We start from the raw sequence: 26,842 nt of genomic DNA, 5'->3' as shown, positions 1-26,842 counted from the left end.
AGGTTAAAATAAATACCTTTTCTAATTATTATTTTTGCGCCAGTTTGTACAGTACAGATGTCTACCGTCTCCAATTCTCCCTCAATTGCTCAAAGGTTAACTGGAAGAGATTATCTTAAAGCGATAAGTTCGCCTTTGAACTAATGATGAGTGTTTTATTTCCTGTTTTACTTTCTATAGTTAATAATAGTCGTTTACGCACTTAGCTGCCGGTCACCCGGGCGACTGCTTGGTCGCCGGCGATCACTAGGAACATGGATTCAAATGGAAGCGTTCACACTGCGAGCAACTGTCGAGACGACTTTGTATTCGTCTCGTCACTCTCTCGAACATAGTTGTAAACAACACAACATGTTTAAGTGATGCTTGCGCTCGGCTTGATCCTGGCCCTAGTTGCCAATGTTCTGGTCGCCGAGAGACCAAGTCGACAGTGCGTAACGGCTCCTACTAGCCACAAAGAAACTAAAATTGTATCGCGATATCCTTATGCAAACTGATATTTCAGTTATAATTGTTTTATTATCACAACTGTATAAATGTATAGTCGAAAGCAAGCATCAGATGCAGAAAATTTTGCTGTATACAATATATTAGAACATCAAATGTAGTATGCCGTCATTCATTGCCTCATCTTCTCAAGCATCAGTCAGTAAAGCTACTTTTTGAAAATCGTACATGCAGTAAAAGCCACAACAGTACTGTTGGCACTTATCGTGAAGAAAAGTGTTGTTTTTCTTAAAGCGTAGGAACGTTTAAAATGGATGAGGATCAAAGGTTGTTTCAAATGAAAGCACAAAATACAAAATCACATCAATTGTATTTCACCAACATGTATATTAACATCTTAATCGAAGCATTCACTTGCTTACAGTAAGAAAGAGACGAGTCTCGAAAATTATATTCCCGTGTCAGAACGACATCTACGAACAAGCCTATGGGTACAGGCGGACTATGACCCACCAGTGTACTAAATGAGCGTTTCACAAGGTAGCAAAAAAACTTATTTTAAGACTAACAATAAAAGACCTAGAAACACTCCCATAGAAACGCCAATAGTCTCAGAAATTTATAATTAGATAAAGATTATTGATAAGTTAAACTATTTATAAACGAATATAAATCAAAATGATAGTTTACAATGCTAATTATAATAAATCACTTAACGGGAAGACAATATGACTTAAACAATGAATAATAATAGTGAGAAAGGCGTTCTTTGGGACGATTGGCATCCATTTAGTACACCAATGGACGACAGAAGCACACTCGTGCTTACAATAACTTGCCTTCTGGCGAGAACTAATCAAACGCTGAGCCCGGGCGGGCATTTTCCACTGATAATACTAGATTATTACCAATTTCGAATCTATCAGATACACGACGTTAAGCATTTAATAAGGTCGTTTGACAACGCCACGCCATATTAAAATACTATCACAATCAGTAAAAGTAATAATAAAACGTTAATTAACAAGCATACGTTGTCAAACCACGTCTTTGAAAATATAAATATGCGGTAATAGAAATGGGTGCAGTACCCGTACGATAATGCGTTCCGAAAATTAAGCTTCACAATACACATACTGTTAACAAATGATCGATTAATAAAATATTTCAGTCTGCTCCGGACGCGAGCGTCCCGTGACGAAGCAACCTTTAAAGAAAAATTAAACATCTAAAAGGCTGACAGTCCCTAGTAATACTGGATGGAAAGCCTTCAAGATCGTTCGCGGCTATTCCGTCTATCTACATTATATTTACAAGTATAAAGTATATACAACGTACGTATATGTACACAAATATGACTAAAATAAATAAATGACATATCAATTTAATTGAAATGTACTAAGACGAATGCAGCTTAAAGAGGTTCTGCCCTTCTTTTAAAGAAGTAACGTCGCTTGATATTTTAGCCTCGGCACCGAATTGTAGTAGGTTCCTTACGGTGTTACTTCTCTAAACCAAGTCTCGATTAAATCGCTAGAACCTATTCGAACAATTAAAATGCGTAAGATTGTATATGTTAATCGGCTGTCGTCTGATAGCCTTCGAAATTGACATACACTACGAACTGTTTAACATTATGACATACAATGATAATTACTTCACTTTATACAATTATAGCAGCGAGTTTTAAGAGTTCCTATAACGGCCGCGTGTTCGCGGTTCTGACAATTTGACATTTCACAAAATGACTAGGTACGCTCCCAACGTTGCCAAGCGATCCCGCAATACTGCGCCAGCGCGGCGCGCGCGCCGGCCGCAGATATCTCCACGCCGCGCGCGCCGCGCCGGCTCACCCCGAACGAGTAACTTATCCTTACAAAATAATCAACTCAAACACGAAAGCTCCGAGGAGCCAGAACGTCCAAAACTACAATTTTGAAAGATCATCCAATCGAAAAGAATGCTGCGACCGTGTCGCGCAAACAAACTGTAAATCCATTATCAGACCGAATTTTGTCATCGAATGCAAGACAGTAACGGAACTCGAGCCACTCTGAATAAATCGCCTCAAAGGTAAAAGAAGGCAATATCGCATATTCGCATGCGGTAAATACAAATATACAGGGAGCTAGGGGCTTACTGTACAGACAGAGTGTGGAGTGGGGACAGGGCGAGCGGACTTCCGTCTCTCGGACTACCTTTACAATCTCTCTCGACTACATACAATATGTCATGAACGTATATCGCATAATACTCGTACAGTATAATAAGAATCATCACATTAATAAATGCCAAGTTCACTATGGTTCCGGACCTAAAGGTAACTAAGAAAATGGCATCCGAAGAAATCCTGCTCGGAGCGGCAGAAACCTCCGGTCCCGCGGGGCCGGCGCGAACGTGCGCCCGAGTCGCCCCGGAGACTAAACTTCCTCGAAAAATCCTTCAAACGGATATGTACTATATTCAGAATATTGCACCATCAACTCGTAGAATTAAAAAAATACTTCAAACGCTACCAAAGCTCCTTCGAGTCGTACAAACTCTTAATAAATAAATAAAGAGAATACGGATCCAATATACTGAATACGGCCCACATATTCGCCGCCGTGTCGAGCTTCCAGGCTTCGACAGCTCGCGGTGAGCGAACTATATTACAAAATTGACTATTTACAATGTTATGTACAACAGTGGTATCGTCGGGTGTGGCCTAGCCACTCTCCGCGGAGCCGGCAGGCCGGCCGCGTGCCGCGGAGCGCCCCCGCTACAGCGGGAGGGACAAGAGGTAGAGTCGGGGCGCCGCCGCGCGGCCCTAGGTCTCCCGCTCCTTCTTCGGCTTAAACTCCTCGCCGAGTATCGTCGCTATCTCGCCCTGCATGAACGCCCACGGAACTGTCGAGTTTGCCAATGGGCACTTTTCTCCACTTGGACAGTATACCTGGAAACAACGATAAAGCATTATCGAAAAGGTTCTCATTTATGATTTATAAATAGCATGTAAAATGTGCGGGACTACAAAGTTGCGAGTGGTATTCGAGGGTAACTCACCTCAGATCCTTGCTGTCGCTTGATGGAGTCCCGGGAGCAGGGGAAGCAGAACTTGTGGTGCGGCTGGCTGGGGCACTGCACGAAGTGAGTGTCCTCAAGGCGCTCCTGGCAGAGCGTGCACTTGAGCAGCGGGGCAGGCGCGGGAGCCGCCGCGTCCGCGCCCTCGCCCGCCTCCGTCGACGACACCGACGTCGTCGAGGACACGTGCCGCGAGCCCGACGACCGCCGCCCGCCGTTTGAGCCTGCCGGACCGGAGGAAAATGTTCAACTACCGGTACTTTAATAAATTAGCTACTAGTGCTGGGGCTACGATTGAATAGTCAGCAGACTGCGGGACGGTCGGGGCGCAAGCGGTCGTCGGGCGTCGGACGCCCGCCCGTGTCCGACCCGTCATACGATACGACAGTCAACCAAACGCTGTTCATATTAGAAAGCTTGTAAAACGTTACGCACGTGCGGAATGCACTTATCCTTCAATATCCTTGAGCAAATCTCTTAATTTATCACAATTAAACATTTAAGGCAAGTTTTATACATCCCACAGCTGGGCACAGATCTATGGATTCAAATTGAATCAAATTTCGTCGTACCTGAGGAGTTGGGTGAGTGTTGGCTGGAGCGGCTGGCGGAACGTTGTGGAGGAGGCTGCGGGGGCGAGCCGCCGGCGGACCGCGGAGAGCCCGGGGGCAGCGTGTCGGCCACGGACATGAGCGCGGCCATGGGCGAGGGCCCAGCGCCGGCACCCGTCACGGGTGGTGATCCGGCGGCGCGCCCGAGAGGTGAACCCGCCGAGCCGTTAGTTAGTGGCGCACTGTTTCCGTACCCTGCACATCCGAGAACATTAGTATGAGGCGTGAAAAACACATAATACAACAAAATAGCTACAGTGATTGAAAACAGATTTCGAAAGCTAGTTCCTGGCTTCAGAAAGTCATACTGGTTTTGAAGCTCGGTAGTTGTTAAATTGTACTAAGCTCTTACTCATATAACTACTTCAAAATGTTTAAGGATAGTTGATATAAATTATGACGACTAAATTGCAACGTGAGCGGCGCGCGGCCATGAACTGTAAAGTTCGCTCAATGACTCCAGAGTTGTTGGAGGAACTTGTATTGAGGTTAGATGCTGGTGCGCTTTGTCCGAATCCCACATCCAACGTCGGATGACACATCGGCGTATAGTAAACATACGAATATAATGTCTTATAAATAGTATTGTATGTTAATACTGTTACGTCGCGATGTGTCACTGGGAAGCGGCGCTGGCGGGCCAACTGCGCCTGTAGGCGGGTAGGTAAGTACATAATATTGGACGCTGATAGTGGAACACGGCGCAGTGTCGCGGACGCGACGTTGCCAGAAGTCGCGATATGAGGCCCACATGTGTGCACTGTACGCGGCGTTTATCCACGCTCCATGCGATTGCGAACATGGCTATTGGAAACATGGTATCTTTTGACATTTAATGATTGTTGCTGTAACAGAGCTTGGACTACGTGACCGATATAAAAATATACAATCGACGCGTACAATGCGCCTCGAACGTTTCAAGTTCAAGAACACAATAGAGCTAGAATATATATCATCATATTTAATATCGTATCATCAGAGCCAGAGCATGTGATTACAAAATAAAGTTTGATTTATCGAGCCGCGGAAAGTGCGTGAGCCTGTAGAGACTGATATGTGGCGCGGTGAAGGCCCGGCCCATATGGCAGGGTGACGTCATCGTGTGACCTTTTTGGCCGGCGGCGGCACTAGCTCCACGGAATGTGGTCGAGCGGGTGCCAAGCGTAGGCAGGCGCTGTATTTTTTCGCCCGACGGCCTACCTACATACGTACGCGAGCGAAAATGTCGTCACGCGACGTTGCCACGCCGCTGTGCATGCATTCACGGCGCCGTTTACATTACGTGGGTGTTGGTACGTAGCGTGGTGTGCGAGAGGCCGGGGCGCGGGCTCGCTTTCGAGAACGCTCAACCAGTGGGACTGGTTTCGTATTTATGGACTGAGTTAATGCACCTACCTAGATACGAGTCCGTGGCTTGCGCAAACTGTCCGCCGCCCGCGCACGTTCAATCGCTATCGTTCGTGTTATCGCTCTACGCGTGACTTCTCTATTTTTATAATAATAACCTACATTGTTATTAGTAAACAACAGAATGCGTTTGGTTACATCATATACTTCGTACACTCTCGTTTAAAATGGTACAGATTAATCAAGCGACTACTTCATTCCTTTTCATAAGAAAACGAATAGCAGATAGATAGTAAATTCTTTTGCAATAAACAAGAGCTTGAAACTCTTCTTTTGGATCTTAAAAAACCAAAGGACTGGGTATGACCTGGGAAAAATAAAGCACACGCTGACTAGTTGTGTAAATATATAGCTCTGAAAATCTTTTCGAAGACACATTCCAACATGTTTCTAAATGCTGGTAACAGCGTGTAAGAATGAGAATACCTAATTATGGCTATGACTATTTAGTTACGACAGTGAATATGCCTATCATTTTCTTTTTCTATAGGTATTAACTCCTTGTATCAGAAGAGTTTGTTTCCTTCGAAAAACGCATTATTATTGAATTGAAGGGGAACCTTACAAAATAATACTGCCAAAATGATGATTGATGAGAAAGTACCCTTCTTTTTTAATAAAAACCTCCAAAAGACCAATTGAAAAGGATGGTTGGTTTTTTCTTTATGTCTACAATCCAGTCTTCGATTTGACGACAGTCAATGATGTTTTCAGCACATTGACGAACGCAAAAACTATGATATGATATAGTAGCAATAACAAAACCACATATTTCATATTCCTACAGTAGCATTTAGCAGCATTAGCAAGAAGATCGAAAACAGAAAAAAACTTATTTGAAACTCTACAAGAGAATTTTAATGTAGCGTCTCATCACAACACCGGACAAAGGAGTACACTAACATAGAAAAGGCTTTAAATAAGATCCTCGCGTGTTTTATATATTATAGTCTAAAATAATTAAGCTATCATGCAGTTTCTTAATTAACAGAAATACTGACTGTAATAATATCTCCTGATTCTTAAGGTTGGTCCACTATGATTTTACTGTTTGGATTTTAGACACAATTTTACTGTGTATCTGACGACTGTCGTCACGTCAAATGTTTCTGAAAGGACAAGTTCTGAAAGGAAATTATGAAGAATTTTGACTAGTAGTCTGAGTAATGATTTCTGGTGTTTCTTGCAACCAATTTAGGCTTCAATTGTAACCACAAGGACTGAACAAACCCGAGCAATCCACGATGGAACTGGGAATAAACAACAAGGTAGGAAATTAGTGAATTTCATTGAAGTTAGGTAATTAGTTAGCTTATAATGCCTATCTACAATTGTTTTAAATATGTTGTAATTTTGGAGCGAGTCTTTCTTTACATAACAAATTGGCTTGAATAATAAAATGATGTGACGTGTGTCACGAGGTTCGTTAATGACTCGGTTAACGATTTGGCGACGATGAGTAAGAGTTGTGAGTGTTCAGTGTAAAGATTAGATTCACTTTCGTTATAGGTACAACATTAAACTGAGTTTCGAAATCTGTTTTAACCAACGAAAAGTAGGTGGGTATTTTTATTTTATGATAAACTTGACTTACCGTTTGATTTGAATGATGAAGCATCAAACGACGGTGTACGGTGAGGGTGTTTTTCTTGTTTGAAAACGCGATCCGGGGCAAACGGAGCTGCGAGAGAGACCGCAGGTAAGGAATCGCCTCGAGTTAGCGGCGGCCGAGCATGCTCTTCGAGCAATCGCTTGGCGGGCTCGTGATGGTTTTGGTGATCGTCGTCGTCCAACTGTCGCTTCAACGTAAGACCAGGCGCTAGCCGTGCGCCACCGTGCGTCGGCAAGTGGTGTGCCGGCAAGTGCGCTAGTCTTCTACCTTCTAGCTCCTCACGGCGACCACTATATTCCGCCAGAAGACCAGCGCTAGCCGTCGGACGTGGATGATGGAGGGTAAATGCTGTCGTGGGCGCATGGTGAGCTGGCGGCGCTGGTTGTCCTCTAGCTACCGTTTCGGCTCCATTTTGGTGGGCCTCCAGAGGTGCCCGATGGGCACCCTTGGCATGTGTCGGACCGCGACCCTCCTGGAAACCATGGGCGCGCTTCAACTGCCGCGTAGATTCCAGGACCACCTCGATCCTGTCCGCGCCCTCGTAATTGACGCACCCTCGGCAGACCGCCTCCGAGAACTCGTGCAACATTGCCCACGGCATGCGGGGCAAGTCGCACAAGTAGCAGTGCTGCCTTTTCTGCATAACCGACATCTCGCCGCCGGGTGTCGAGCGGAGCGCGAGAGATCGGTTTTCTTCGTTTCTCTTGTAAATTGTCACAGATTTATTGAACCGATAAGAAAAAACACTGTCACCATGTTACACGGGCACATAGAATTCACATTAGTTTCCGCGGATGCCGGGTGTCGGATGTGTCAGCGCAAGAAAGGCACTCGCTCCGTGAGCGGGTCGAGGAGAGACTGAGCTGGGGTCGCGGCGTCGCGAGGGAACGTGGGGGGCGACTCGCGGGGCGCGGGGCCGGGCGGCCATTATCGAGCGGTGACGTCAGCGCGCGCAGCACGACGACGCGGCGAGGACGAGCCGTTAGCCGCGACGCGGATGTGCCCGCCACGCAGCCCGCCGCAGCCCGCAGCGCTCGACCCGACCCCACACAACACAACAACCTTATCGTACGATAATGAGACCGTTGGATGCACTACACCGCCATCACTGCCGAGCCAGATGCAACGCATGCAAAAATTATGCAGTTTATTATGACAGTAGTTATTGCAATATACCTACCATCTGCGATTCAACAGATGCGTATACATACATTAGGTAAGTAGGTAATTTTAGTGTCAAAGCATTATACGATCAAGACACATTTGTAGTCGAGGATAAGGAAAACGAGCGCTGCAGCAGAGAAATTTGAAAACGAAAGGATGACTGCGTAAAAAACCAATTACCAGGTTGGAAATTCGTCCTTTGTCCATAAAAGCTCGAATAGCGTTGTTTTAACTTCAACTTGTGCTTTATTACTTGTACAAAGCAAAGATGTCAATTTTATTTATGAGACATTTCAAGATTTGTCTGCATTGCAGAATTGCAAAGCTACTACATCCTACTCCAAAATTTAAAATTGAATTTGGGTGTATAATGATGAATCGAATAAAGGGATGTAGGGTTGAATCACGATTGCATTCCCCACCTGATAACCGGAGTATAACATCTTACCAAGTATTGCAACCAGTTTTGTTCTGAAGGAACAAGGTGAGGGATAGACATTTTCTCCAAGATTACATCAGTAAATGGGTAGGTGAGGTGCGAGCCGCAATAAGGTGAATCATGCTCTAACGCCGCATTCCGTCGGGCTCTCGATTCCGCTAAGTAAGTCTATAATCAACGAAAGTAAACAGCTGCTGTTGTAGAATAACAATTAGTGTTAACGCTTATTATACTCGACGAGCTCGACGCATTAAATTTCAATCTATTCTCGGTCGGTTTCCTTTCGGACGGCTGCATTCTACTTATTATTACTAAGAACCACGAATACGAACGGAACTGGCTGGAAGACGGGAACGGGGTATGCCGGGGCAGAGGGTGGGGGCCGGGGGACGCGACCGGTGTGGCGGCCATCTTGAGACGTGACGTCACGTGACGAGTCAGCCGAGCGTGCGGCGTGGCAACGTTGCATCGCCCGCTCTCTCGCTATGTTGCCGTTCTATTGTGCTATAGTCATAACGCAGCGAAGCAGCTTATCGCTTTTTTGTATGCCACTGAGGATCGGAGAAAAAACAGTTATGCGGCCAGGTAAACGCGGTTGACGAATGGGTGATAGACTCGATTTTCGGCCAGATAAATCTGTTCGTATATACAATTTGTTGGCACAAAAGAAACTCAGCCTATTGAAACTGTGTCAACACATTCATTCCCTGTCCCTGACGATCTGTCGCTGAGAGATAAGCGTTCCACGATAACGTAGAGTCAATGTACGTGTAGACATTTTAAGGATCTAGTTTAAACATATTTTAAGTCAAGTCAACACCAATCATTAAATTTACGACGAGATTGAATTAGTTCCACTGTGATCCTGCGATTGTGAAAGGCCGGAGTAATGACAACCAAATTGTGTTTGGAGGGCAAACTAAGTCCTAAAGCAGTTAATTTCCGTTTTTCCCTTTTAGCAATTTGCATGACGTCGAGATTTGCAATCAAGTAATCAAATTTGACTTTGGACTCGTTTTTCCGACGCGGATGGAAGCATAATTTGATTTGGCTGAAGCAAATTCCGGCAGGTGTCTCGGTCCTGTCGCTAACGCTAACTTAGTTAGTGCTGGAAACGAACATCGGCTTCATGACTTAATTTTTAGCTGAAACTCGACTCCAATTTATAAACATGCGCTTTATAACAGAAGAGACTAATATCTGCGCTGTGTTGTTTCGTGTCAGTAAAAGGATAATGATTACCTGATGGTGGAATGTCTGATAATATAATATAAGTGATTACATTACGTCTGACACATTTATGGCGCGGACAGTATCGACCTGAGAGGCTGCGGGCCAGGACGCGCCGACCCCGTGCTTAGGAGCAGCACGCCTGCGCGAATTTATTTGGTCCATCACGTGCCAGCGATGTTTATTTACATCTAGATCTTATCAACGCTTCTACACACATCTACATTTTAATCTAGCGAACTCATTTCATTTTCCAATTTAGGTTCCCGTCATGCCTATTGATCATCATGCACTTTGTCTTCGTTCTATCGAAACCTTTGTCACGACATCGTTTATCATCATTATTAGCAACTTTAGCAGATGAGTTAACGAAATGAATATTAACAATGCCATCATCGAACCGATCGAACGTAACGGCGCAAGTTACTTTAGTAAATTGTTCGTTGATTACGTTTAAAAGTCAACAGTACTTTGGACTCGTTCCAATTTCTAAATCATCGTTCGCATTATCTTTATCGCATTTAATCTCATGCGTATCGTTGATAAACATTATTACAGCTTTAATGATGCGCAAAAAACATTAGAATGGTTAGGAGGATAGCTGTCCCGTCCCATCACGTACGGGGAATCGATGGCGCGGCGCCTGCGCGGGCCAGCACCCTGGAGCACGTGTCAATGTTTATTTACGTTCCGAGCACGTACGGCGAGTTTGTCATCTCTAGCGTGTTATGTTGATTCTGCAGCGCGCTAGAACACCATCGCTACAGGAATGTATTAATCTCTCATTATCTCTCTATAATTTAGGAACAGAGTGGAGTCAATACAAAGAGTAAATTCGTAATACTATAATTACTTTGTTATGCGGATTTAATATTAATTTTAAATAACATATGTATTCTGTTTGCGCGACTAAGATCAATTTAAATCAGGAAATCAAACCAATAAATTTAATTTTAGTCGGTAGTTAAAAATATTCAATTCAATAACATGCATAATACTTACTTACTTATTACTTGTCTAATAATTGAACCATACCTTACTTTTTTGTACGTAGTGCTAGTTTGTCTTTCATGTTTAAGTTCATGTTTCATGGTTTACTTTTTGACTCAATTGCTCAAAGCTTGACTGGAAGAGATAGCATAAGTTCTCCTTGTACATTGCCAACATTTTGTTTTATTGTATCTTAACCTGTCTTATGTACAATAAAATGTTTACATACATACATAATACATTTATTAATACGTTTAATTCTAAAACGTGACCACACCCGTAACAATCTATTTGTAAGTGACCAAACAGGTGGCAAAATGTGATACAAAAATTAAAATAAGTTGAAGCAATTAAGGTGGACAAATAGATAACCAGATTGACAACGTAACAGCAACGACACTTCTGACTACAAAGTATTTTAAACTAGTAATGGATCACGTCAGAACTCAGGTGCAAGTAATTAAGAAACAAGAATGTTAAGGTTTCAAAATAACTCTAATAGGACTGGTCTCTATAAATTTACCTGGTAACCCGTTATTCTGGTTACTGTTCTGGTATATTCGGTGTGGAAGGTTGTTGTTGCTTAAAACATCAAGGTCTTTGTGATAAAATCCAAAAATACCGCTTAATAAACTTAAATTGGTCTTAATGAATACAGGATGTTATTGAGACCAACAAAAAAAATCAGGTTCGTCGGCGTCGTCGTCGGTTACTCAACAAGAACGTTTTTGAATTTATGTTAAACTACACCACTACGAACCAGGATGACTTCAGGCTCACTCACACATAGACGATTGGCTTTTTTGATACAGTAGTGAGCTATAAAAGGCTAAAAATAAAAAAAATCAGAAGAATATGATATCTCAAGGAAAGAACAACAAAGATCACGCTACACACAGGCTACGTCCATATTACAGCTACCCTGAATATAATAGCATTTTTTTGTCGATCCCTCCAAGTACAAAAATACATTCATACCTCTGTTTAAGTTTTTACTGGTAAAAAAACCAAAATGAGGGTTTTCTTTGTTAGTAAAAGTCTTGGTTTAGTATAAGGTTTCACCTCCTTTATTGTGGAAACTCTTTAGTATATGTTTTTATTTAAAGCATGCATGCATAGGCATATTATAAAAAAAATTGGCCCGAGTCACGAGTAAACTAGTGCTGCTTTATAAAGACGTCCTTAAACTACAAAATACCCAGTTCCAAAATAACACGATTCGTTTCTTAAGGTCAATGCTAACTTTTATTATCAAACTAGATTGTCATACTCGTAAAACGGTTATTTGCGTGTACACAACCGAAACTAGCGTTACATCAGCGGAGTATTGATCTGTGACGTCACTCCCCCGGTAATCCCTGCTTATGCCTGCCGTCTGCTAGCTCCCAAATTTTACAAATAACATCGCCATCGGCGCAGATCACGCGTGAAGTGAGAGTTAAATTTATAGGATACCAATGTTACACACGTATTATTAGGTCATTGACGAAATTGTTATCCACTTTTGTAAAATAAGATAGACTACTGAGATAGAATGACTGACCCTTTTTTTGAAATCGCCTTTAAGTTCTTAGGTGTAAAATCATTTATGTGATAGAGATTTTTTATTTTTTTTATCCTATAGATTTTTTTAATATTTTGAATACATTTCGATGTGAGATTAAAAAAATGCTTATCGAGATAGAAGAACATGATTCTTACAATGAAAGGAAAAAGTGTTTACCACGAGCACACGATAAGATAAGATTTCGCAATCTTCGCTATGTAATTCTAAGAAACTGTTTACACTATGTTTGAATTTCAATGATAACATTTTAACAACTTCACTGATCATAGATGAAGACATAGATGTCAAAGGCTCAATAATTCCATTTATTACCTTTAATAAAATTAATATTTCCAGGAAACATCAATTCAGCAGCATCCAGTAGGGTTGAATTGACACTAATAAGTGGCTAGATCAGCAGGAATGTCGCTCTAAGTGATCAACGATGTCATTGATGACTGCGAGGAAGTTCGTCGCAATGGCCACGTCCTCATCATTTACACTAAGCGCTAACATGACTACATTGTATCAATACCTATGCTGTATTCATATGTAAGTATATTTGAACCCATAGGCTATGGACCTAACAATATTTGCCCAACATCATCATTTTCTACATGTCATATCATGCACATTGTGCCTCTTTATGACTCTGAGTTTCTTGCGCATTGCGCGATGTTTTATCCTGTTTGCTATTCTTTTTCACATGTATCTATTAGAATATTGGGACGTTTGGAAGAGGAAAAGACCGTTCGTTATTATTCAATGTTTCTTGTCTTAGCGGTAAGTATCTAATCACAAACGTTTGCAGTAAGTTTGACAACGAAAGCATGCGCATGCCGTTTTAGTTTTACGTAGAATTGTTGCGTGCATCAGACTTGATTTACTCAATAAGTTGCAATATTCGCAGCCTTTTCCAGTCCCGATAAGACCATCTGTACTTTTTTACTTTTGTTAAGTATTATGACCTGTTAATGCCCTTATATATATATATATATATATGTGTGTGTATATTATTATGCATTACAAACTATATTGTCGATCAGTTTCAGTATCATCTACTCAAGAAAGACTGTCTAAAAGACAACCCGTTAATTACACCGCCTACTTTCTGCCTTAGTTTAATTACAGAGGTACTTAAGTTAGAGGATTTTTATTTTTGTTTATTATGTGCAATGTTCTTCACATTGTATTTTTAACAGACTTCAAAATTTCACCTCAATTCGGTTGAATTTTTTAATGGATTTTTACAGTAAAATATTGAAGTGAAGCGCTCCAGTTGACCAAGCTTTTGTTATATCGGTTAAATATCTAGACCTATCGTAACGCGCGCTGGTCGTTTACCCCAGACAATGCACCGCTGGGGTGACGTTTAATCTCCCGGTATCGAGCGGGGAGGCGGCGCAGCGCGCAGGCGCCGAGGCATTGATCCTCTAGCATGATACACCTACTGGGAGGCATCATAAAGGTTTATTGCCAGAGAACAGAAGTTCCAGGCAATAATTACTAACATGACGATAATCTGAATTATGATTGAAACGGTTCATATCTTTGATCTTACTGTGAATCCTGCTTGTACTCCCAGGCCAATGCCTTGAACCCCATAGTCTTTAATGGTACTATAACCATGGTGCAAAATCTTACAAGAAAAAACTTATAGACATTTTTTACACTGAGTTTTGTCGTCAAATGCCTTCTTATGGCAGATTCAGGACTATTGAGCATTGTCTACAACAAATGCTTTAAACGAAACGTGCATAAAACGACCATCGATATACCAATATTCCTTAGAGTCAGACCAAGCTAAGTTGGCAGCGGTTTTGATAGGCCAGACGGTGAAAGTGTTAATAAACGTCATAATTTCATAGAAGTTTGACGTTTAAAATAACACTTCCATCGCCTGGGCAATCAAAATCGTTGTCAACTTATCGTTCTAAGTTCTTCAAGCAAATTTAACAAGAGTAAAAAAATGTTAACCCGTGCTAGTCACATCCTGAGTAGATGGGCGGGTTGCACGTTCCTCCACAAACAAGCAGAAGATGTGTAAACCTATCGACTATCGACCTCCAAGCAACGAGCACTGGGAAAAATGAGTGCATAATATGCACAACTATATTATAGTTTTAATTATAAAACTCCCGTGAGATTCGAACATATTAATATTACACTCGACCAGTAAAGGCGTGCAGTCGGTGCCCCGTGGAGGAGATCCTCGAAAATAGGGTCGAAACATGTCCAGCGTTTATTCGACTTAATAATAATAAGTGAGTGACCCATTTAAAATATGTAATTTTAATAGCAGTAGACAATATAACAACGGTTTAATGTTATGAGGTATTTTGATATGTTCTATAGGTAATCACCTGCCTTCATAAGGTCCATATCTTGTGTACAGTCGCCATCAAATATATCGTAGCGACCAAGGCGCTCACAAATATCTAGACACGCCTCTATTGTTAAGTAGTTAAAATGTTTGTTCAGTTATTTGTGAACACCTTGGCGGCTCCAATATATCTGATGGCAACTATTTTGTATGCTGTCATGGAACTTTTACTGCACAGGGTCACTTTTTAGAGCAGCTGAGATGGAAGAAACTATATCATCTTAGTATTAATTGAAGCGGTTATTTATTCTTAATAATACACACACCGGCCAGCTATTTCGTAATGTTATTGAAGTACATATTACATTCAAGTGAAATCTGACACCAGTATAGTGAGGAATTCCGTTCTCTTGCTGATGTTTCGTTCTAGTTACAAGTAAGTAAACAATGCCGGCAAATTTTGCCGAATCATGGAAATGGAATAGGAAATGGCCGATTAGCATTACTCGGCGAGCTGACTGATGTAAACGTGGCTATAGTGCAGCCTATGTGCCAAGCGTGCAATATGCAGACGGTTTCGGGATCAATACCCGACGTTGAACCAAGGCATTTAAAACGGTAGGACCGCATTGCAAAGCTGCCAAAACTTCCTGATGACCTGCCCCCTATTGCACCAACTTACAGTTCTTATTTGACAAATACATACATAAATATGTCAAGTAAGATGATGACAGATGATGATGAGTAGTATGAACTATTTTAATAATTTTGCCGACCTAGATATAAAGCGACTAATTATTAGATGTTTATTTCCAAGATTGTGTTGAGGTCACGTCAATAAATTATAAATTTAATTGTTAACCCGATTACTCCCAATTATGCAACTAAGTAGATATTGCTAACACATGGGATAATTTATTTCTTAAAGACGTTGTAGAATAGTACTTAAATTATGATGTATGCGCAACACTCGTCTCGTCTTAATCTCCTAGACCTTAATTTCCGTCGGAGGTAATTTATTTCCTGAGGTGAATTCATAATGCAGGAGTTTCTCCTGGAGACAGCGCAACTACCGCCATATATTACGAAATGTGGAGTGTACATTAAATTTTAGGTTTATGTTGGGTTGGGTGTCGTTTTGGCCAGGTAGAATATTGGCTCAACAGGTGAAGGCCTTGTTAAATAGGCAACGGGGCCAAGGATAGCCCGGCCTCCTATTGGATCTGCACGTGTTGATTAGGTGTCCCCGTTTTATTGTGCAGGGCATTCTTTATTAGAGGATAGGAATGTCGGAGAAAGTATTTCATGGCAAGATTGTTCACTGTGAAAAAAAGGATTTTTTTAAAGGATATGTGTAGCCAATATAACTATTGATAGTCATTGATGACATTAGTGAATCTCGTAACAAATGTGCAGAGAAGTAGTAGGTACCTATAAAAGGAAATGATGAATGAACAAAAACCGATAAATTAAGACTGAATGTTTTACACAAATAAAAAGGCTATTAAGATATATGAGATTTGAGCTATTGCATAGCAAAATTACATCTCATAACATAACATGTACTCTGTACAGTCAGCATCAAAAGTAGTGGATTACACTGTGCGTCAAAAGTATCTATCCATTTTCTAACAGCTTAACAAAATGAGATATGTTTCTATTATGTACAACATCATTAAACTTTTGAAGATACTTTTGAACGCGAACTATATAGATACCTATATATCTATCAATTTGGAAAAGTATTCCAGGGTGGCAGATACCTGTGGCGCGTTGTTTCATACACAACTACTGATGCTGACTGTACCAAAAAGGTATTTAACGTCTGCTATAGTTATAGCACTGACGATCCTCCTCCTCCTCCTCACTGCATATTCCGGGTCTTAGACTTCATTCAAACAAAATTCCAACTTCACCCCAGATTAGGCAGCGCGAGGCTGACACGAGTTCGCTAGGGTAAGGACCGGGTCGCCGGGAACGGGGCCAAGGATCCCGTCATCGATCTTGGTGGAGCTAGACTATAAATATGATGATGTAAGATGATTGATGCAAAATTCTACGGGCGGCTATTAGTCAACGTTTCAAGCTGTCGAAGATGCGTGGCTAAGCGATCGATAAAGCAATTTGGATGATACGAGCGGAAGTCAGATTAGATACAGGTTATCTGCCAGGTGGACACAAAAATATTAATGTTTATCTTTATGCTTCCTGTGTATCAGATAGCGTATACATATATACATAAGTAGTATATAAGTAAAGATAGGGTCTACAGCAATATCAGCCTAGGCCAAAATAAGAAAAAGTTTATGAAAGAAAAAAAAAGAGTGAAATAAAGCTGTAGAAAAAATTGGGGTCAGTCATCGATTAGGGTCCTTAATTTTCCTCACTAAATATGTTTATTAATGTTTTTAAGCTGGTCAGATATGTTTTATTTTAACTATGTAGTTTATGGTTTTAGTTGAATCATTCTGTTAAATTTCATTGTGGTCTACTCACAATTGAAGTACATTGGATTTTTTCCTTAAGTTCACAACTCTACCTACAGTGGAACTCTGTCAATAATACCTAATGGTAAACGGTGGCTAAAGTAACAGTAAGGCCTCCCAAACAGGTTCGATCCAGATGTCAGCCTCAATTGAATAAGTTGAGGTGAATCAGTTCTAAAAGTGCCCCGATCACGCGGTACCAATTGCCCCGCAGACGGCGACAATTCGTCGAATTGTTCCAATCGACAACACGGCCACGTCAGATCATCTGCTACTACGGGGATATAACGTGAGTAACACTGAAAGGCCTCTGCCTTTACTCACCTCATCAATATTAAATAGCATGCGATTTTTGATACATTGCCGGCTAAGTAGGTTCAATGAATTCAATTGATATGTAAAAAACGGCAATATATAAAAAAATGCATTAGATTATCGGCGTGGTGGTAGAGGCCTTGAAGTATAATGTATTAGTCGCCCAAACGCAACGGTGAAATTTAAAATGGGAATTACCAGAAGATAAAACTCTTATTTTGCCTGTGTTTTTTGTAGCGCTAAAGTTGAAACTGGGGTTTTTAGAGGAAACTAGACTGAGAATTTATCGACAAGTTATTCGTATTCAAATTTAAGACATGACAGGTTACCTACCTAGTTTATTAGTGCAACAAACGAGTTGGTATTCTTTCCTCGTTCAGTGACGAAGATAGTAGGAATTTTGATTGTTTCAATAGGATTATGAGATATATTTGATAAGACTATGACTTTCTTTAGACAATGCTTACTTTTTTAAGTAACCTACTCGTAGTCGTTGAATAAAATCAACAAAAGATGGAGTCCATACTAAACGAAAGGAAAACTGCGGCCTTAAAGTTGTCGATTGTTGACTAGCAACGTGTGTGTTAGGTATGAAACTAAATATCGTATTTATTTACGTGCAGACGCACGGGCAATATATGTCGGGATATCAAATAGTAACAATGAACTTCCAGCAACGGGTCAAAGATCAATAGCCGGCAATCCTTGGCCCGAATCTCGCGCGGCCAGGGATAACATGCTTAACTATTAACTAGTAGTTGAACTTAGGAGGCGAGTAGAAAGGAGGACAGTTGAGAAAAAAAAAGATTCTAGTAATATCTCGGAATATCACTAGCAACATCATCAGCGCTGTCCGCTCGGTAGTTCCAAGAATTCATATAGGCACTGGTTTTTTTATGAAAGCGACTGCCATCTGACCTTTCAACTCTTAGAGGAAACGGGCTTTAATGAATACTAGTCCGGTTTCAGTCGGTACTCACGACGTTTTCTTTCCCCGTACAGCGATTGATAATGTCAAATGATATATCATACGTATGTTTTAAGAAGTCATTGGTCAGGTCCCTGCCTGCCAGCTACTGCGCCTGGATGCTAGCTTGGACCCTTCGACTTAGTCGAAATGCACGCTGCGCCGTATGAATCGTCGACGATCCTAAACTCAAAAGCGGTATTGATGGACCTTTAACGCTAAGGAGAGACTTTGCCTCCTTGTGTGTGTTCTACCGCTTGTACAATGGGCTGTGCTCTGAAGAATTCTATCACCGCACCACTCGCCGTCGGCAGGTTCTTCATTTTCACATCCTAGTTCCTAAATGGTAGCGTACTGGGCGGTTTAAGAGGAATTTCCTCCCGCGGACGCTCCGGCTGTGGTATGAGCTCCATTCCGATTTCCCGGGGGTCTGCAGTATGGGGTCCTTAAAAAAACGAGCGTATAAGTTTTAAAAGGGTGGGAAAGTAGCACCTCTGGAGTTGCAGGCGTCCATAGGCTACGGTTACTGCTTACCATCAGCCGGGCCGTATGTTTGTTTGCCACCGACGTGGCATTAAAAAAAGTTGTAAGTACGAACCGAGGTTTGAACCCGCGACCATCGGTTTGAAAGCAACAATGAACTTTCAGACGGGTCAGGGATCAATAGCCGGCGGTCCTTGGCCCGAATCTCCCGCTCAGGGGGAAAACATGCATAGTTAATTCGTGGAGGTGCGATAAGAGATGTGCAGGAGGAGGTGAGTAGTCGAAGATAAAACGGCTGCAAAAATATGAATGCTTTGACTCTAACAAAGCACCACATTAAATAATATTCTGAGGCTTTTGTATGTGATATTTATTAAATACGATTAAACCATCCTCTAATTCTGAAGCCATAAGTGTCATGACTTCAATAACTACCTAATATCACTATCACCGACGATCTGTCAAATTATGCTATTCCAGGGGGCCAAATTAAATGTCCTACATATATGCCAGCGCCAGATACGCCAGTTCGTATAACTTTTAATACAAGTATATTGTCGATATGTTATAAAAACGTTGACATCGCAAGAGATAATAAAAATAGGTATCTTGTATACCAACCCTACATAGGCCAAAAAAAATAGCAATGTTTTGACACTTTGTGCGTTGTTTATGAATGATAACAAACATACGAACGGCCTCGAATAGTATTAATTTTATCCTGAATATTTTACCTGTGTAAGCTTGAATTTCCTACTGTAATTATTATTAATATATTATCCTGCCTATATCGTCATCATATATTACAGAAAACCTATAAAAAGTTAATTTCCAGGAAGGAAGAATTGATGATGAAATTAGTAATTTTGGTTCAGGCCAGTAGTCAGATTTTTGTTGTTTCAATTTTCCTCACAACGCTTCATTTAGAAGCCTACTTATATAATTCGGACCTCACGGTAGTATGTGACAGAGAGCCTGATTCCGTTTCAAAATTTTGATAAGGTTTTGAGTCGTGTCATCAGACATCTCACGCGCAATAATTGCGAGCCAGATGCCTTATGAGACGACACCACTATTTTGATTTATTTAGGTACTTAATTACAGCAGAATACTAAACATAATTACAAAAGTATCCTTAAACCAGGAAGGTTTGTCTCGATACTCCATCCTCGGTAGATTTGCATATTGCATTGATATACGCTGATTGGTGCCACGGCGCACTCGGACACAATATCATAACAGAATAATTTTTAAGAAAAAAAAACTGACTTCAATGAGGGAGACCGGTGAAAGAACGATTATTGTTGATTTTGGATTTCATACAATGAAAATAAAAAGACAGCGTCCTACGCCTTATTATGTAGAAAATGAGGTAACATGTTTTTTTTGTCACTGCACCCACCTTGACACATTTCAGATTTGCCCTATGGTTGACTGGTAGGATACTCGCAATAGGGTATTCGACTGTATTTAAAATAAATTATTTCACACCATGCATGAAATAAAGCACCAGATAATTATTAGATAAACTAAATATTTTCAAAATCGGGTCAGAAATGACGGAGTTATAAAGTAACAAACATTAAAAAAAAAACATACAACCGAATAGGGTTGTTTCCATCTACAAATCTTAGGGCAGAATTGTATCACAATAAATTCTTTTGGATTATAAGAACATGTTAAACTACTTTTAGGGGACCTGTAATGACCATATTTTTGTAAATATTGAATTTAAAATATCTTTTGGCACACGTCACGTGACCAAACTCGAAACGTCTTTGAAGATTCTGATGACGTCACAACTCTCGGATTGACACTGTTGACAGTTAGGCGATAAACAACAAATGACAAATGTCAGTTGACAGTTCGTATCTTCTACGTGTGTATGTAGTTATGTGTCAAACCGTAAACTGTGACGTCACACAATTTTCAAAGAGCGTTTTGGGCGTGAAAGCATCTGTCAAAATATATTTTGTTAATTTAACATATTTAAAGCCGTTTTTAGTATAAAAGTTGAATTTTAGGGCAACTTTTAGTTAATATAGAATGTAATACAAGCGTTTCAAAAAATTGGAAACAACCCTATTGAGAACCTCCTCCTTTTGAAATCTTCAACTCGGTGAACAAGATAAAGCCATGTCAAATTGCCAAAACAGAATCGGTCTCTGTGGAGTGTATAATATGTATAATAATAATTCATTTGTAAATTTTATCCCTATACGAGTACGACTGCATAGTCATGAACATTAAACATTAGGTCACAACTTGATTACAGCCTGTGGTTTACCTGTTTACTCCTTGTGCAAGGAAAATATCGTATTTAATTAGAATTTGTTCATTATGACTAAAAGGATAAATAATTATTGTTATGGGCTAACGCGTAATAATTAATGACAAGCCCAAGCGTTGGTTAAATAATGAGTTAAATTATAACCAGGCAAAGAATTAATACTTGAAATAATGATCAACGTATAGGGGCTAGATACCAGGTGTAATACTTCATATTGACATAAATACTTTTCACTTAACTACGATACTTCAAAGACAACTGTAGCTTTACCACGTCTAAGCAGTGTCAAACTAACATATTCGCTAACGTCTGCGTAACTTAATTTCTGTACATCTCGCTCGCACTAATATGCGAGTACCAGCGAGATACATAGAAAGTAAGGTACGCACACGTTAGCGAATATGTCCGTGTCAAACTGGTGATAGCCGTAGTGTTAGTTAAAATTAACCTAACTTACGAGTAACACTCCTATGACGTGAACTAACATAGCGAGCGTTTACTTTTCAGTAGTATTTGTGAAAGTTCCGTGGTAAACTTGTAACTGTGACAGTTGTTATTTATAGATTGTGTCATCCACGAAAACGCGTGCCTTGACTCGTATTGTCTGTTATTAAAGGTTAGATTTGACAAATCTGCGCGTCATCGTGGATGACACGAACTATATTCGAATATTCGAAATACTATGCAACTGTAACTACTTTATCGCAGTATTTAATCTGTCTAATCCGATGTAGTGATTGTGTTGTTTTTGATAACTTGTGTTATCGTATGTTTTGCAATGCAATGAAATTTCATAATTTTTAAAAGACAAGGTTTTCATACTTTTATATGCATTTTTTTTTCACTTACTCGTAGTATTGTCACAAATCCGATCCCACAGTTATGTGAAAAAGAGTACTTTTTCATTTTCTTTAATTAAAAATATTAACCCCTGCCTTGAAGAAGAAAACTCCCATTGTTTTTTAATTTATTTATACAAAACCCTTAATATACAATACTTTCTTTAAAGCTTCGCCAAACTGCATGACAGTTTGTAGTCGAAAAGTTTGACTCCATTTTCGAACAAAAAGTAGTTATTTATAAACTTGCAATGAAATGTTGACATGACTTACTTCAAATTAGGTCCGGAAATACTACATATCCGGTGCGATAAGTGAAGAATTTCATACAGCCTTACACACCTAGGTCTGTAAGAAACCTTTTTTGATTCTAAACGTCAAATTGTGACACGTCTTGGCATTCAACCATCAAATAGTAGTAGATTCGTAATTTGTTTTTAGCTGTATAAACCTACCAATGAAACAAGTTGACTGACTGCATTTTTTTATTTCATTGCATGTTTGAGAAAAGCACTATACAAATCTCGGCGAGAACCGGGGTTGCCGGCCGCGTATCCCTATTCGTCTATATCTACTTGGCCTGCAACTCTTCTTTTCCTGGCCTCTATAGTAATGTCACACACACACACACATGGTTGGCCTTTGCGTCTTTTGGTTATATAATAATGTACTATTTCATAAAATACCCAACTCGAATAATGTCTACTTCGACTTCATGCACTACACCCGAAAGTTCATCGTTACTGTCGATATCACCATTACTACTAGTATGAATTCACAAATAGGTAATGTTGTAATATTCGTACCTAGTCATGTTCCAGGAATTTCCGGGCATTTGCAAACCGTCTATTTTTCATCGCTTTCATATTAAATTTGACACGATGTCCCGGATTCTTGGCAGTTGACACGAGGTCCTCGACCGCGCCGTAAACAGCCCACAGCTTGTTTATCCCACATTGTTATTGTTATAATGTTTACTTGGAATTCCAAGAAGTCGATCATACCGGATATCCCAAGATAGGTAATAAACTTCAGCAATGTCAAGGCAGACGATAACTTTTGCGCTATTGTGAGTTAATAATTGTTCAAGAAATCAAGATAAAATCAAGTGGTCCGAATAAAGTTACATATACTAAATAATATCATTGGATTAATAATCCGGCGGGGATCGGAGGACCGGACGAAGATTCACACATAAGAAACCACCATTTTTAGGGTTCCGTAGCCAAATGGCATAAAACGGAACCCTTATAGTTTCGCCATGTCCGTCTGTCTGTCTGTCCGAGGCTTTGCTCCGTGGTCATTAGTGCTATAAAGCTGAAATTTGGCATGGATATATAAATCAACAAAGCCGACAAAGTCGTACAATAAAATCTAAAAAAATAATTTTTATTAGGGTACCTCCCCTACACGTAAAGTGGGGATGAAATTTTTTTTTCGCTTCAACCCTAGAGTGTGGGGTATCGTTGGAAAGGTCTTTCAAAACTAATAGGGGTTTTCAAGAAACATTTTTTGATAAAGTGAATATATTCGGAGATAATCGCTCCGAAAGAAAAAAAAAATGTGTCCCCCCTCCTCTAACTTTTGAACCATAGGTCCAAAAAATATGAAAAAAATCGTGGAAGTAGAGCTTAAGAAAGACATTAAATGAAAACTATAGCGGACATGATCAGTTTAGCTGTTTTTGAGTTATCGCAAAAAGTTTCCCCTTCATAGTAAAAAGACTTAGGTACTTTAATTAGGTACTGATTATGCAAATTTGCCTATTTGTTTAACTCGGGTGAAAGGTACCGTTTCATCCCTTGGTTAACAATTTACTATACTTTAAGCTCCAATTTAGCTTATTGTGACGGAAGAGTAACTACGGAACCCTACACTGAGCGTGGCCCGACATGCTCTTGGCCGGTTATTTTATTCTTTATTCTGGTGGCCTAACGGGAATTTCGGTAATCTAAATTTATCATCTCTGGTGTCACCATCATGCAAGTAGATATAATTGGGGGTGGGATATCTTCTTGTACCACTATTTATACACCAGACATGTATTTTAAAGCAAGGTATATAAGGTCAGTATCGGAAAACCTGACGTTTCCAAAGAACTTCCTGTCTCGCACAACCTAACTATGGAATAAGGTGTCGCCCGCAGTATTTCCGGACCGATACGACCTTCAAACCTTCAAGAAAAGAGCGTACACCCATCTTAAATGCTGGCAACGCACTTGCACCTCTCTGGTGTTGCAGGTGTCCATGGGCAACGGTAATTGCTTACCACCAGATATGCTCGTTTACCTCATAAAAATACTAAATAGTACGTATGGAGATTCTTAGCGAAAATTTCTGTGCTGTCGTGAACGTCTTTCAGCTAATAATGAATGAATGCTCATAAAGTTTAAATGCCGCTTTCCACTGGCGTCTTTGCGTCTCGTTCGTCAAGCAATTCTATTATATGTATCTATTGTAAAGCAGTTAAGTACTGGCACTTCGCAGTACTAGGTATTATGGCGTTGATAACTGATAACTTTATCTGTTTGCTCTGACTTTCCGTTTAGGATGTATCTATTTGCCGACAGGCCGACGTATTTAATATTTATCAGTATATTTGCTGTGCTTACAGCTGCGTGCGTTATATGAGGCACAATAATGTTAATTGAATACAGCGTGTACCTACCTACTCGTAAATGGAATCAGGGATCGGAACCGGTTTTTTAGAAAAACTTTGAAATAAACATATATTTCGGTTTATTTTATACTTCAAATATAAGACTGTTGTTTTTTTTGATAACGACTTCGTATTATGAGATTGCCCAATTAGAAATGAAATAATTAACAAAGAACGAAAAAATACCGTTTTCGTTCCCATACAAAAAACACCGGTTTCCGATCCCTGAATGGAATACGAGGAAATACTGAAAGTAAGGTAAAATATTCTGACGTCCAGTGAAACTTTAGTCAGATAAAGTACGTTAAAGATATGTTTAGGTACATTTTTCGCCTAAAAGTATTACAAAGGAGTATAGTGGAAGAGTGTAAATGTAAACATCTCTACGACTGTACAAGTGAAAGAAAATATAATTGAAGGGAACGGTCAGAAACTTAAGTTTATATGTTCTAATTTAGAAAAATGTAGAAAATGTTTTTTTTAATGAGGCCGCATTTGTTAAAGCATCTCTGCAAGACAACTTCGGATTCTGCAAGACAAAATGGACAAACTTTGTAGTTTACGAAGTAACATTTAAATTATGTATGTTGTAGTATTTTGTAGGTAGTGGATACTGCTTGTAAAGTTGAGTTATTTATTACTTCGTAACGCGATAATATTTGCGGTATCATTTCAAAATTGATGACTGTATTGTTTTAATTGGAATGCTGCGTAAGGCGTACGAGTAAGAGACATATTAATTTTCATATAATTTTCTTATGAATTGCTAATATCGACAATGTTCAATTTAACTTCAACAGTTTGAATCGAATTAACTTCGTTTATGAATTAACGAATTTAATGGGAAAATTACTCACGTAACTCGTATCATTCCCTGCAGAGGAAATTCCTTAAAGGTTTTACATACCTAAGTTGGTATGAATTGTTGCCGTACCAAGTATCAAAATCTTTGCGCAGAGGTTTGCCGAGATATAACATTATGTTCTAAATATGTTATCAGCCATTTTTTTACGAGCCTAAAAGAATATCCCACTGCTGGGCAAAGGCTCCCTCTCTTTCCCGCCATTTAGTCCTCGCCAATGCACAATCTCGCCACTCTTTACAAAATGTATCAAGAGCTTCCCGCCACGCGAGATCCATCTGTGCCATTCAGTCTCAGCCATAATTAGATAAAATAAATTAATTCAGTCTTAGAGAGAGGGGCCCCACTGGTGCGTTGCATTACGTTGTTTCGTCGCAAGTCGCAAGCGTCGTCGCAGCGTCAACGTTGCGTCGTTTTAGATATATTTTTAATAACATACCACATGAAATGCGTTGCGACGACGTGACGCACCAATAGGGCCTGGCCCTCAGCCATTATCAGATAATAGAATAAAATAAATAAATATTATAGGACATTATTACACAAATTGACTAAGACCCACAGTAAGCTCAATAAGGCTTGTGTTGTGGGTATACTTAGACAACGATAAATATAATATATGAATATTTATAAAATACTTAAATACATAGAAAACACCCATGACTCAGGAAAAAATATTCGTGCCCTTACAAATACATGCCCTTGCCAGGATTTGAACCCGGGACCATCGGCTTCATTGGCAGGGTCACTACCCACTAGGCCAGCCGGTCGTCAATTAAAGTCGATTTTAATTTTTTTACATATCCGCTAACTTCTACCTTATTCTACATAGCCCCGGCATGTTCACGGCACAACAAGGCCCCACTTTGTCTGCGCTATTTGATATTACTTCCTCAAATGCATATCGGATTACCGCGAAACGGAGGAAAACATTCCTGTAGGTGCGCCTGTGTGTTTGGCGATAACGTACACGAGTTACCTTGAACGTACAGTACATACAGTGTAGATTGTAGACATGTTTGCAATATTTATGTATGCTTAAAAGTAAGATAGACTGACATACTACAATTTTAAGAGTCCCACGAAGCCGCCGCCAAATAGTTGAAGAT

The 26,842-nt window shown here is 40.2% G+C and overlaps 2 protein-coding genes across 2 annotated transcripts in view; both read right to left on the bottom strand.

Moving 5' to 3' along the window:
- The window catches only part of LOC133525616 (uncharacterized), a 152,720-nt gene that overhangs the window by 6,303 nt on the left and 119,575 nt on the right, over positions 1–26,842 (bottom strand). The window lies entirely within an intron of this gene.
- Positions 799–8,115, bottom strand: LOC133525617 (interferon regulatory factor 2-binding protein-like A). Its single transcript, XM_061861932.1, has 4 exons — positions 7,123–8,115; positions 4,083–4,316; positions 3,493–3,734; positions 799–3,382 (listed from the first exon to the last, which is right to left on the bottom strand). The coding sequence occupies exons 1-4, from the start codon at positions 7,790–7,792 to the stop codon at positions 3,257–3,259; spliced, it is 1,272 nt and encodes a 423-aa protein (XP_061717916.1). The 5' UTR covers positions 7,793–8,115; the 3' UTR covers positions 799–3,256.

The sequence above is a fragment of the Cydia pomonella genome, chromosome 15, assembly GCF_033807575.1.
Source record: "Cydia pomonella isolate Wapato2018A chromosome 15, ilCydPomo1, whole genome shotgun sequence".
In the NCBI taxonomy this organism is placed as follows: Eukaryota; Metazoa; Arthropoda; class Insecta; order Lepidoptera; family Tortricidae; genus Cydia; species Cydia pomonella.
Note: the sequence above shows the minus strand (reverse complement) of the source record. Positions and strands in the feature narration are given on the sequence as shown.

Coding starts and splice junctions, on each gene's coding strand:
- LOC133525617 (XM_061861932.1), bottom strand. CDS start 7,792: ATGTCGGTTATGCAGAAAAGGCAGCACTGCTACTTGTGCGACTTGCCC. Junction 4,317..7,122: donor TTCATCATTCAAATCAAACG/GTAAGTCAAGTT, acceptor TCGGATGTGCAG/GGTACGGAAACAGTGCGCCA. Junction 3,383..3,492: donor AGCGACAGCAAGGATCTGAG/GTGAGTTACCCT, acceptor CGTTGTTTCCAG/GTATACTGTCCAAGTGGAGA.